Here is a 12,292-nt window from a genome sequence, read left to right as displayed (position 1 = left end):
CATATATTGTGAGCATGCACAAAATTTACTTTGCAGGTTGTATTTAATGGCGTAGGAACAGTTGCAACCTATTTTTTTATCGACTTAGGTCAGTCGCGGCCGTGATTCGAACGCACGATCAAATAGCGACGCTTTTATACTTAAGTAGACAATTATTTTTCATGCTTTGTATTTGGTCATCAACAAAATTACTTTGTTAAGAATCAATTTGATTCTACCTACAAGTACACTGAAGTTAATATTAAAAAGATGCCTGAGTTCCTCATTGACAATATCCATGAAACTCTTCCTACAATTTGATTGAATACCGATAGGCACTAATTGGGCTTTTATATTAGTCTACCTGTTTTTATATTCATATGAAGCAGTGTTTATTTAAAAACTTCTTCATGAGAAGAAGAAAATACTGCGGCCTCAACTCCACATTAAGATCTATCGATGGCGTATTATCAATTAAAAATATTTATTCTCATTCATATGCAGACTCGAAATATCCAAGTGAACTCGAAATAAAAGACACTACAGACTCTGCTACATCTGTTACATATTGGGTTGTTTTACTGACTTTAGATTATAATGACCAACTGAAAATTAAACTGTAATTACAAACGGGATGACTTTGGCCTTTCTATCGTCAACTTTCCTTTCATATCAATGTAGTAATATTCCAACATCACCTGCATATGGCATGCTCTGAGTAGGATCAATTTTTAAACCGGGGCGATCAACTGACAAATAAGTTGATATTACAGGAATTTCACCAACCTCTTTTAAAGTCGGCTTTTGCCAATCATGTGATCGTTATAAAATACTTGGTAGCAAATATAACCTATCACTGGGTCGTATTTTGGCTAACGTTTTTATTCCAATTGTTAGGCCTCCTTTTTTAGCTTCAGAATGTAAATCTGACCTCAAATTAATTGTTTTAGGTTTTTGATAGCTCTGCCAACTACCAGTAAGTTTGTCTCGCTTAAGTCCAAATCACTTCTTCAGATCATTTTGTTTGATATTGTCTAGGTCAGATTCACAGTCATCCTGTCTGAATCTTTGGAAATATGCGTATCAAGTTTACTTTAAACTGATCTCCAAGAGTAAGAAACGAGTGTTTCACCATTTCGGTAGTATTTAACAAATATGTCCTGTCTGCCAATAAGAGCATACAGACTGACATATGACATATATGTCATCCATCATTGGATTGGCGATATCAGACCATTGTAGGGTTGCAGAAGTACTGTTACCTAAGGCGGTGGTGGTTTATAAGTGGTAGTCTGCGTGGGTGCAGGGTTGTTTTGCAGTGCACTAGCAATACTTCCACCAGGGCGGGCACTGATTGTTTGAGTCGTGCTTCTTTGTGTGCCTTTAGGGACTGGATGTCAATTCTCTGCTCCATTAAGAAGTCTTTTTTACCATGTCCTTACAATTTTATAAATTCCCTTAACAATGGACGAAAACCGCGCTACCACTTTAAAATCTACTTAAATCGTGAAAGGTTTCTTAGGGTCGTGTCAAGGTCTTCACGGTCTTATGAAGAACGCAATGGGATCGTGGTACATTGAGGTATATCGTGGAATGGCAGACAATTCTGCACATGCTCAAAATTAACGGAATGAGGTTGTGATTTTTAATGATGGTAGTGAACAAAGTCGCAGAAGGATAGTACGTAGTAACAGCGGTTGCTTTGTAGTTAAGTCGTAGTGAAAGCTTGGCTTGATCGTAAAGCCCAAGTCGCACTGTTACGTTTTCAGATCACGGAAAACTACGGTTAAGGGTTCCGCATGTATTCTTAGATATCCGCAGTCCGTTCGTTGTTAGTGTCGTGGTAAGCCCTGATAACTCGGATAATAAATCCTGAATGAGCCGTAAATCGCTACGACTGTTTTAAAAACAGTCGTGGAATACCGGGATCCTTCTTTGTTTCTGGGACATCGTACACGCCAACAACTGTTATCCTACCATCACCGTGAAACCACCGTATAGACTTTCCTGGTGTTTCGGGGTCATTCGTGACACAATTGATCTAAGGATACTCGAGGAGTATGAAGGTTACAGTAATATAAACGTACGGATAGAAAGAACAATCCGTAAATAACCCCAAGCCCAGCGTTGTTGTAGGATAAAGTCAAGGAAACAAAACAGACACTCACAAATAATGGTGGTGAACCATTTTTTCTTACGTTATAAATAAGGCAGCAGTAAAAGTTTTAACGGATAACCACTTGTTTTAACGGTAAAATTACGGGTGATATGAGATACTAGTAATTTACGATTTTTCAGGGATAGAAACACCTTTTCGTTTTTTTTCTTTGTTTTTTTTTTAAATTGAAAGAATGACATCTGATTTCTCATTCCTCTATATATATCAGTATTTTGATATGTATTGAAGCTTGCTTGAAGATTGAACGTTCGATCACATTATTTCCTAATTTCCTTTACTTGCTTAGGCGTAGCGACGTCTTAAAAATCTTCGTCATTCGTGGCATGCTCATATAAGAGCCGTGAGACGTTGTAGCATTATCGTGCTTGATTGTAACCGTAGATTGGCAATCCCTGGTGAGACCGTCGCATTATACGGTTTCATCACGGGATACCGTGCTTGTCCGTTAAGTGTCCGTGGTGTGACAAACATGGTCCTTAATGGAACTGTGTTAACGCTGTAACCTTGAGGAACCGTTATATAATCTTCAAACAACCGTTTCGTTTGTTTTTCATGCTAAAAAAATCGTGTATGCATAACGATCTCATACGGTCTATAAAATCGGGGTGAAGCGTTGCAATCTGTGCGTGCAGCCGTGACAGTGTGACTGGGGTTTAAATCATTTCACGCTCTCACGGCGACTTATTAGCGCCAGCTACGTCACTGTTACGTCCATATTACGTGTTTTATGTTTTGTGGCCGCTTTCACAACAACCATAATGACTGCGGTACGATCTTACGACGTGGCTCATGCATGTACAACCAATCAATGACTGAATATTTCAGTTTGATCAGGAGCTGAACAAAGAACGTAGCGGAGTCTTCGTTCAGTGTGAAGCGAACCTAAAATAAATTTTAAATTATAACATGTTTAACGTTTGTTTAAAATATTCTGTTTTAAAGATACATATCCCCGAAGGTCAGTGGCAGTGGTACTTGCTTGAAAAACTCCGACTTTGATATTCTCCCTAGTTTTATATTACATATGAATGTGCTGTAACATTCCATTTAAAAATTGAGAAAAGCAATACTATTTTTAAAGAAAAACAATCGAAATTCATTGATTTTCTTTTGAGAAGAATATAGTATTTATTGAAACGAAGGATTTATCAGTTTTTGACCATTAAAAAAAAACAGGAAATTGTCTTAAAATGACATGTCATGGTGGAGTAAATTTTATCTTAAAAACTGATTAAGTGAACTTGTGAAACACGATATTTGAGCTTGACAGGTCCTTTGCCTCCCCCCAGGATACAGTATATAATGAAGTGTTAAAATTCAAGTCAAAGTGAAAAAAGATGAAGATAAAGAACAGTAATAGATCTAAAAGCATTCTACAAACAATACAAATCTGTGAACAGGACATCAAACATGGAAATTTCAGAGGTGGGATCAGATGCCTAGGAAGAGAAAGTGTCCCCAGTTAGACCAATGTACTGATCAAGGAGACGGAATATTCCATAGAAAAATTTAGTATAAAAACAAAGGTCTTACAATTCGTATAAGACATCTCAGCCAAAATACGACCCAATGATAGGTTAATTGATAAAAGGTCGTCGATACATCTAAATGTCGAGTTAAAAACAGTGAGTGTTTTATTTTCATATAGATGTTTTTGAACAAATTCTGCTTCATAGGAATATAAAAACAGGTCGGCGAATAAAGGGGCACAATTAGTACCCTTCGGTATTCCAAAAGTTTGTTGGAAGACCTGGTCTCCGAAGGCTACAAAAATGTTGTCGATGATGAACTCCAACATCCTCTTAATATCAACTTTAATGTACTTGTGTGTAGAATCAGAGTGATTTTGTTGATGACCAATCACATGACACGAAAATTTTCGACTTCCATTTTTTTTTAAAGAAGCAGTTGCCTATTATGTCAGGAAGCCTTGTTTTAATTTATCACGAAAAATAGTCGCTTAAAGCATAGAAAAGTCGTTAGTTTTGATGTTACTGACATTTGAAAAATTCGGTAATTTTAAATTTGCTAAAAGTTCTTCGGAGTTTTTGAGAATCCATATCTGCTTTACACCACTTTTAGAATATACTGTAGCAAAGTATGTTTAAAGTTTCCCCTTAGCTGCAGTTAATAATTTACTTATGAAGCTCGATCTTTGAGTTTGAACAGCCCCCCCCCCCCCCCCCCCCCCGAATTCGGAAGCCCAGGATACGGTAAGGAATAAAATGTTAAAATTCAAGTCAAAGATAAGGAACTGTAATACATACATTTTTTTTGTTAACATGCAGTACATATATTTCTCAACGAAAATGCACGCAATAAAACAAAGCAACATGTTTGCTTTAAAAATATATTTATTTTAGTGTGTGAGCAAAAAAACATAAATAACATACATCCTTATTGAAAAGAAATATACCATAGTGCAGTTGTTCAGTTTTAATTTTGAACAATAGTTTTTTGTATCCAGTTTAAGTAATCGTACACTTTAGTGTACACCCCAGGCGACATTGGATCTGGAAAAAGAAACAATTGATCTTTATTTAAAAAAAAAAATTAATTATCCCTAATTGACTCATATTATCAGAAAAAAGTAATCGACAGATACACAAATAAATACATAATATATACAAGTACCTGCACAGCCTACTCCCCATGACGTAATTCCCTCTATCTGCCACTTGCCGTCTATGTTACAAACCAACGGACCGCCACTATCACCCTTAAAGAGAACTTAATGTTGTTAAAAATATTTTTATTTTACAATTCCTTTAGAATGTAATTAATTAAAGCTAAATATAATTCAATAAAAATATTTTTATATTTAAATTATTCAACATTTCAAGATAAATTTTTTGGAAGTTTTCAAAAAATTAAGATCGACAGCTAACAAGATTAAGACAAATTCGTATATTATAATCGATTATCTCCAGTTCAGAGATCAAGTAAATACATGGAGAACAGCATGTTACCTGGCAGGTATCAATCCCTCCTTTGTCGTATCCAGCACAGATATTGGTGCTAAAAATCTGGCCGTCTGTGTATCTAGTGCTGTTACATTTTCCCACATCAATGATAGGGATTTCTGCTTGCTTTAACACATTACGACAGCAAGTTCCTGTTTAATATTGCACACCTTGTGTACATTCCAATTTCAAATGTGCATTTTTTCTCTTTTTCATTATTAAGTATATTGCTTGCCATGAGATAAATATGAAAGGTGTAACTCAACGTTCTTATTACTATGTATAAATACAAATAGTCTATTTCTTTCAATATAAAACTAAAAAATATACCCATGGTGTCTCCAAATCCTGTTATGTAGCAGTGCTGTCCATTGGACACAGTTCGCTTAGGTAAGCAGACGAGATTGACGTAATTATTTAACGTCACAGGGGTTTGCAACTTCAGGAGAGTGATGTCATTTTCTGTAGTATCTTCATCGTAATTTTCATGGACAATAATCTTTGAAACACCCACTTCCACCTGGTGTGCATCTTGTTTATTCATGTGGTGATTTCCCAATAACACGTGCCATTTCGACGGAGATCTGTCACTAGATTTTAAATCATTCTTTCAGTTCACATTAATTATTTTTGGAAACAATGATTCATTTTTTTCTATTATAATTACGAAATTTAGTTTTTCAAATCGATGATATCAAATTTGTTAACTTCAAAATGAATATTTGCTTAAACGAGAGATCGTAATTCCAATGGATTAAAGATATAATTTTGAACACACTCCTCAAAACAGTGTCCTGCTGTCATGACCCACTGTGGGGAGATCAGGGTACCTCCACACATGTGGTCTCTGAACGAGCCATACTGCAGGGAGGCTTGCCAAGGCCAGCTGCCCGGGGTAGCTTCTTTACCTCCAACAATTTTCGAGTTACCCAAAGATGGCGTTATAGGTGGTACCCCACAGCTGGAACCTGCATGAAAGAGGAGGCTATGTGAATTTTAAAGGATACAACTTGCTGAATTATAAGTCAGTATTCATTCTTCCTACTTACTGCACAACACTTCGTCATTGCCACTTGCACAATCATTTCTTCCATCGCAAACGGAGCTTCTGTCTATACATGTTCCGTCACTACATGTGAAATCATTTGGTGAGCACGTAGCTACAAAAAATACGTAGAGCATTTCTAGACTGCTCTTTTCCCAAGGATATGATTATCACAAATTCTTTTATTATTCAATTCAAGAAAGAGAAATAGTACGCTACAGAGAAGTATAGATGGGATGTTCTTTTAGAAGTAATGAGTACAGTAATTCTTTGGTTGTCTTTGTCATCATCTAAACAACTTACGAATTGGATCATGGATTGTGTATGTAATGTTGAACCCTATCTCGTTTTCACTTTCATCGGTTTGAAATCGAATATAGAGGTCTGATGCTGTAGAAGTCAGTTTTTGTGGATAATTAATTCCACAGTACTTTCCGATGAGTGGCGATCTAGCAAATGGTCCGTCCAGCACCTGTAGGTTGTCGTATTGGCATGCACGATCTTTCTCAAGGTAAAAAGTCTGAAGAAAAAACAAGTCTTGACATACTTTATAAATTAAAACTAAGGTAAATCTGGAAAAGTCTAAGAAGTAAAATATAAATTACGTTAAATTGGAGAGTGATGACTTTGTCTGCAGGTGCCTTAATGTGCCATCTGCAGTTTAGATTATCCGGGTAATTCATTCCCAACGTAAATTTCTCAGAATAGATGAAGCCGGAAGTCCTGTTAAGGACAAGTGGCGTGCTTCCATGACAAGCTTGGTCCGTATTAACAGCTTGTGTTGATACTGCAAAAGAAGTGAAAGTTAAATCAGATACATAGCTTTTTTTTTCGGCATACAGGTTTTCATTGAGACAATACAATATTTACCATTTAATTTGACGGCTGAATAAGTGGCTGTAAATCCAATGTCTTGTGTGCTTCCATCACTGACAAAACTGACATACATATTATTGGTTTTGGACACAACAGGGGCAGGAAGTGTGTTTCCACAATTTTTTGCTATCATTTTTCCGGTTGAACTTTGTCCATCAAATACGGTAACAGAATCAAATGGACATGATCGACCACCCTCAACACCGAATTGCGTGTATGCCAAGCGTATAGCATAACCAAATGGTGCAAAAAATCTCCATATACATCCAGATCTTGGTGGATATTGGAGGCCAACCCCAAAGTTAGGAGAGGAGATCGTCCCCGATGTACTACCGTTGATGTATATGTCTCTGGTGCAGTTCAAGCCGGTCGGTGATGGAGTGGTGTGGGAATCCCCAGGTACCACAACAGATGCTACAGAAAAAGCAGTTAGTAAATAGTTTGATGTTTTTAGAGGTCTTCTGCTCCCAATTGTATTGTTCTAATGGACTTTTGAGCTTTATCACTGTTCGATATCTTCACATTTCTAAGTGTATCTTTGTGTTCGTAAGATAACTTAACATTACAAATGTCTAAAATCTAAGAAATTGTACAAATTGAATACAATAATATATTTTACTTGTTAAGATTTCTGTTTAACCATTACCGTTCGTCGCTGACCAGTGTAAGAGAAATCCCATTTCCTCATTACTTCCATCACTGAGGAACTGAACAATAACGTGATTACTAGACAGAACCATGGTGGTGGGGTGTTGTGAACCACAGTATCTTCCTTAAAATCCGAAATTGAACCCAAAAATAAGTTTTTGGCACACAGACACTGCCAAGGTAAAAAGTGAACAGAAATATTCATAGGAATTTAAAAAAAAAAAAGAAAAAAAAAGAACTCACCGATTAGATTATTTTGATTTCCATTATAAATTGTGACTCGATCATAATCGCAGTTTTGGGCGTCTTCTAATCCAAATTTATCAGCGAAAATCAATTTAATGTGCTAAACAGAAATAAAAAGATTATCATTATTGTATTTATCAGTAGCTCAAAAAAAAAAAAAATTTAAATTTACATTGCTTTTGTGAACTAATTAAATGCAGATTTTAGAAATAAATATACATGTATTGCTACTTAACAAAGCAATTTCATTACAGTTTTTATATTTACGATTGATAATTTACTTTGTAGTACTAACATGCTCCCCTTTTTGCACGAATAACAGCCTCAATAAATTATTAATAGATAAAAAAAATTTTATGAATTGAGTTAGAGTACTTTCCATATATCTTTTAATTCACAAATGGTTGGCATGTTTTGATTAAGTATAGGTCTTTTTTACATGACCCAACATGTTTTTGTATGGATTTGAGTCCGGGCATGTTCCAGGACAATAAAAGTGTAGAAACTACATTTTCTCTCAGAAACTCTCTAGTGTTTTTTAGTAATGACATGCTGTTGAATAATATATAAAAATAGTTTTCTAGGAAATACTAAACAAGCACACATGGAACTTATGTCTTTCTGATGAGCACGAGAATGTTTCTCAAGCGCAATGCATTTTCCACACTAACGTGGCCGAGAAACAATCCTGGTGGAAACTTAATTTAAATATTTTAAAGGCAAAATTCACCATATCTTTTGTTTGCGCCTTTTTTTCGTAGCAATGTTCGTCCTAAATGTGCCTTAGTTCAGAAAAGCATATTTGGTTAAAATGTTTTTGATCTTTACATACACTGTATACATTTAAAATGACGTTAAAACTCACCATGCCTGTAGGCACGTTGATTTCCCATCGACAGTTCATGTCACTATCGTAATTTGAAGGATAATTCAAACTGTGGAAACTTCCCAGCATGCCAGTCTGTGTGCCTGGACTTCCACATCCGGATGAGAGAGCTGGAGAGACGGTAGTTCCTGCCAAACCTCCACAATTCCGTTCGTCGCTGTTATCTCCACAATCATTGTCACCATCACATCGCCAGATCTGTGGGATACACGTGTGGTCAGGGCAAGAAAACTCGTCCGTCTGGCAAACCCCTAGCATTAATTTAATGAGAGTCTAGATTTATTATCACACCTTCATCAAAAACAAAAACAACAAAAAAAAAAAACGATATTTGATTACATGTATTTATTCACCCTTTCCTTACCTGAGGAAATAGGATGGGCTGTACCAGATCCGGAAATCGGGGTAGTGGTTGTGGTACAAGTTCTTTCGTCACTTCCGTCTCCGCAGTCATTATCACCATCACATACCCAAGAGTAGTCTACACACTTGTGGTTTTGACATTGGAAATCTTGACCACCACAGCTATCTTTAATAAATAAAAGTTATTATTATTAATATGATGACACAAAAAAGATTCCTCACTGCTGAAAGGCCGCAAATGCCGAGTACATATCTAAATTTGCAGCCCTCCACCGGTAAGTGGTGGCATCTCAATATTAGTGAAAGTTCTTGAAGGGACGTTAAACAACCAACTTGAAATGAGCTTAGATCGCTTCTGGTATCGATCGGTTTAGTATCTGTTCGATCGAAACGAAAAATAAAAGGTGCACAATGGCAAAATGTAATAAAGATTCTGTGAAAGTCTCATTAAATTTTATTGAAGTGGTATAGGAGGAGCTGCGGATAAGAGATGGGTACCCTCAATGGTATAGAAAGAATGGCAGTGACCATGATTTGCTATGGAAACCTCAAATATCTGTCCGATCGAAATAAAAAAAATTGTAGGAGCAGCACAATGGCACTATGTTCGAAAGATTCTGTGAAAGTCTCATTAAATTTTATTCCGTGATATAGGAGGAGTTGCAGATAAGAGATCGATACCTCCAATGTTATAGAAAGAATGGCAGTGTCCATGTTTTGCTATGAAAAACCCCAAATATCTGTTCGATCGAAACGAAAAATAATAGGTGCACAATGGCACAATGCAATAAAGATCCTGTGAAAGTCTCGTTAAATTTTTTTCAGTGGTATAGGAAGAGATACGGTTAAGAGATGGGTACCCTCAATGTTATAGAAAGAATGGCAGTGTCCATGTTTGCCATGGAAAAAAAATGTTTTGGCCAGTTGAAACGAAAAATAAATAGGAGGTGCACTATGTCAAGATGTAAAAAAGATTCTGTGAAATCTCAATAAATTTTACTCAGTGGTACAGGAGGAGTTGGGGATAAGAAATGGGTACCCCTATCACTATATACCCCCGTTTTTCAAGAGGTGGTATGATAAATCAATAATATATAACTTTCTACCTACCTGTTCTTTGAATGAATCTGTATGATAATTCAAATCCTCTGAATACGTCGCTGTCATCTGTTATGAATTCTAAGTATAAGTTTTGACCAGAAGACACAAGGTTTATTGATCTATGTCCACAAAATTCTCCAAGCAGTTTTGCATTTGTATTTGACCCATCATATACATTCAGGTAGTCATAACTGCATCTGTTTATTTAAAACAAAATCCTTCAACACTTCTTTACCCGTGAAAATGAAAATAATTCAAAAAGAAATGCCCTCTGCTTGCTGAATGTTTTTTATGTTATGATAACATATTTCTATCATAAAAGTGAGAGAAATGAAATTTAAGCTATTAAATTTAGTTTCACCAGCCGGGAAAAAATGAGAAAAAAAAGTTGAAAATGAAAATTTGGTGAAGGAAACAGAACAAAGCCAACTGTAGCGAAAACTTACGAATCATCTGCCTCCAGGTTAAAGTATGTAGAAGTAAGTCTGATAACCTTCCCTACAGGAGCATGGATCCGCCACGTACAATCCGCGTTATTGTGGTACCTAGACCCCTGAGACTGGCTGTTAATCAGACCGTTATTGGTTGTCAGATAACCATGGCCACCACAACCGTGGGAGCTTCCAGAATCTGGGGGTAGAATCTGACATTCTATAACTCTAAAGGGCAAGTGAGAATTGCAGGGGAAAAGGGAAAACCAATATCAATCTCAAAATTCCGATAACATTGGTCAAAATGCAGATTTGAAGATAAACACACACTATCGTTATAAAGAGCTGATACCAGGTAGATGAAACTTTGTTATAATTGCTTTGTTACTGTTAAGATTACATTTAAAATGTCAAATCCTTAAATTTGCTTCTTAAGTTTGCTACAATTCGAGATATCATTATTCTTCATGACGTGTGAAAAGTCAGTCAGATATGATGTAATGTTTATCTATTCTGACCTAATAATTGTTCTACTTCCTACTTTTCATGGTGAGGTTAGTGTGTACTATGAATGTAAAATATCTTAGGTATGGCAGTTAAAAAATTACCTTGAAAACAATTTCGTTTAGAAAAAAAATATTAATTTCCACGCGTAGCCAGAGGATACATTTGTCATAGATTTTGCTATAAGATAATTTGAACGTATAGGTAAACCTTGATTAGACTTTGGTCATCTTAATTCAGAAATCGTTGCTTTGGTCTCTTTTTTTAAGTACACGTGTTGACTGCAGTCACAGTCATTCGTAAGGCAAATGTTATTGTTAAACACAAAATTAATGAATTTAAAGCAAAGGGGGAAAGTCAGTTTTGCACCAAAGTAGCCAAAGTTGCTGAGATACAAATATAGATTCTGCGAACTGTGACATCCTTTTTCAGTACAGTTACAGTGTATAGTCAACTTAGGAGGAAATCAGCATTGTTCCTACCAGAATGTATCACAGCAGGCAGGATCAGAATGTACAAAATCCTCAGAACATCCGCCATTTCTGCTATTGTCTACAGGAAAGGGTAATGCACTGTTCTTATCACAAAGATATGGAGCTTATGATAAGGTTGGGTTGACCACAATAATTATATTATAGCCCATACGTGACCATTTCAACATAATAAAATTGTAAGAATTTTTCCATCCCATTTGGACTGACGCATTTGTATAGTTCCTATCAGCAAAAAGTTGAAAGTTATCCATTGTCATTTCAATATATGCCCCACAAAGTATAATTATATTTGGAGTTATCCAGTGCACACAGTTTTTGTAATTTACGATTCTTCAACGTAAACTTGTTTTGTAATTTACAATTTCTCAATGTAAGCTTGTTTTGTAATTTACAATTCTTCATTGTAAGCTTGTTTTGCAATTTACAATTCCTCAACGTAAACTTGTTTTGTAAGGAATTCTTACTGTTACCTGTAGCTGGTTATTTTCTAGACTAAAATGACACCAGTCCGCTAAAAGTTGACATACATGTACATAAACATTTTGAATTTTGAATTGCTGGGGTCAGATAATGAAAA

General features: G+C 35.9%; 1 protein-coding gene across 1 annotated transcript; it reads right to left on the bottom strand.

Annotated features, from left to right (window-relative positions):
• Positions 1-4,529: 4,529 nt before the first annotated feature.
• LOC133204453 (dorsal-ventral patterning tolloid-like protein 1) lies at positions 4,530-11,787 on the bottom strand. Its single transcript, XM_061340189.1, has 16 exons — positions 11,704-11,787; positions 10,733-10,916; positions 10,296-10,483; positions 9,187-9,351; positions 8,802-9,073; positions 7,934-8,036; positions 7,689-7,814; positions 7,037-7,456; positions 6,772-6,953; positions 6,470-6,686; positions 6,171-6,281; positions 5,900-6,089; positions 5,452-5,711; positions 5,128-5,273; positions 4,793-4,877; positions 4,530-4,671 (listed from the first exon to the last, which is right to left on the bottom strand). Exons 1-16 carry the CDS (start codon positions 11,759-11,761, stop codon positions 4,595-4,597), a joined length of 2,784 nt encoding a protein of 927 aa, XP_061196173.1. The 5' UTR covers positions 11,762-11,787; the 3' UTR covers positions 4,530-4,594.
• Between the last annotated feature and the right edge of the window lie 505 nt (positions 11,788-12,292).

The sequence above is a fragment of the Saccostrea echinata genome, unplaced genomic scaffold, assembly GCF_033153115.1.
Source record: "Saccostrea echinata isolate AGI-Se365-2 ecotype Australia unplaced genomic scaffold, CSIRO_AGI_Sech_v1 ptg000002l, whole genome shotgun sequence".
Lineage (NCBI taxonomy): Eukaryota > Metazoa > Mollusca > Bivalvia > Ostreida > Ostreidae > Saccostrea > Saccostrea echinata.
Note: the sequence above shows the minus strand (reverse complement) of the source record. Positions and strands in the feature narration are given on the sequence as shown.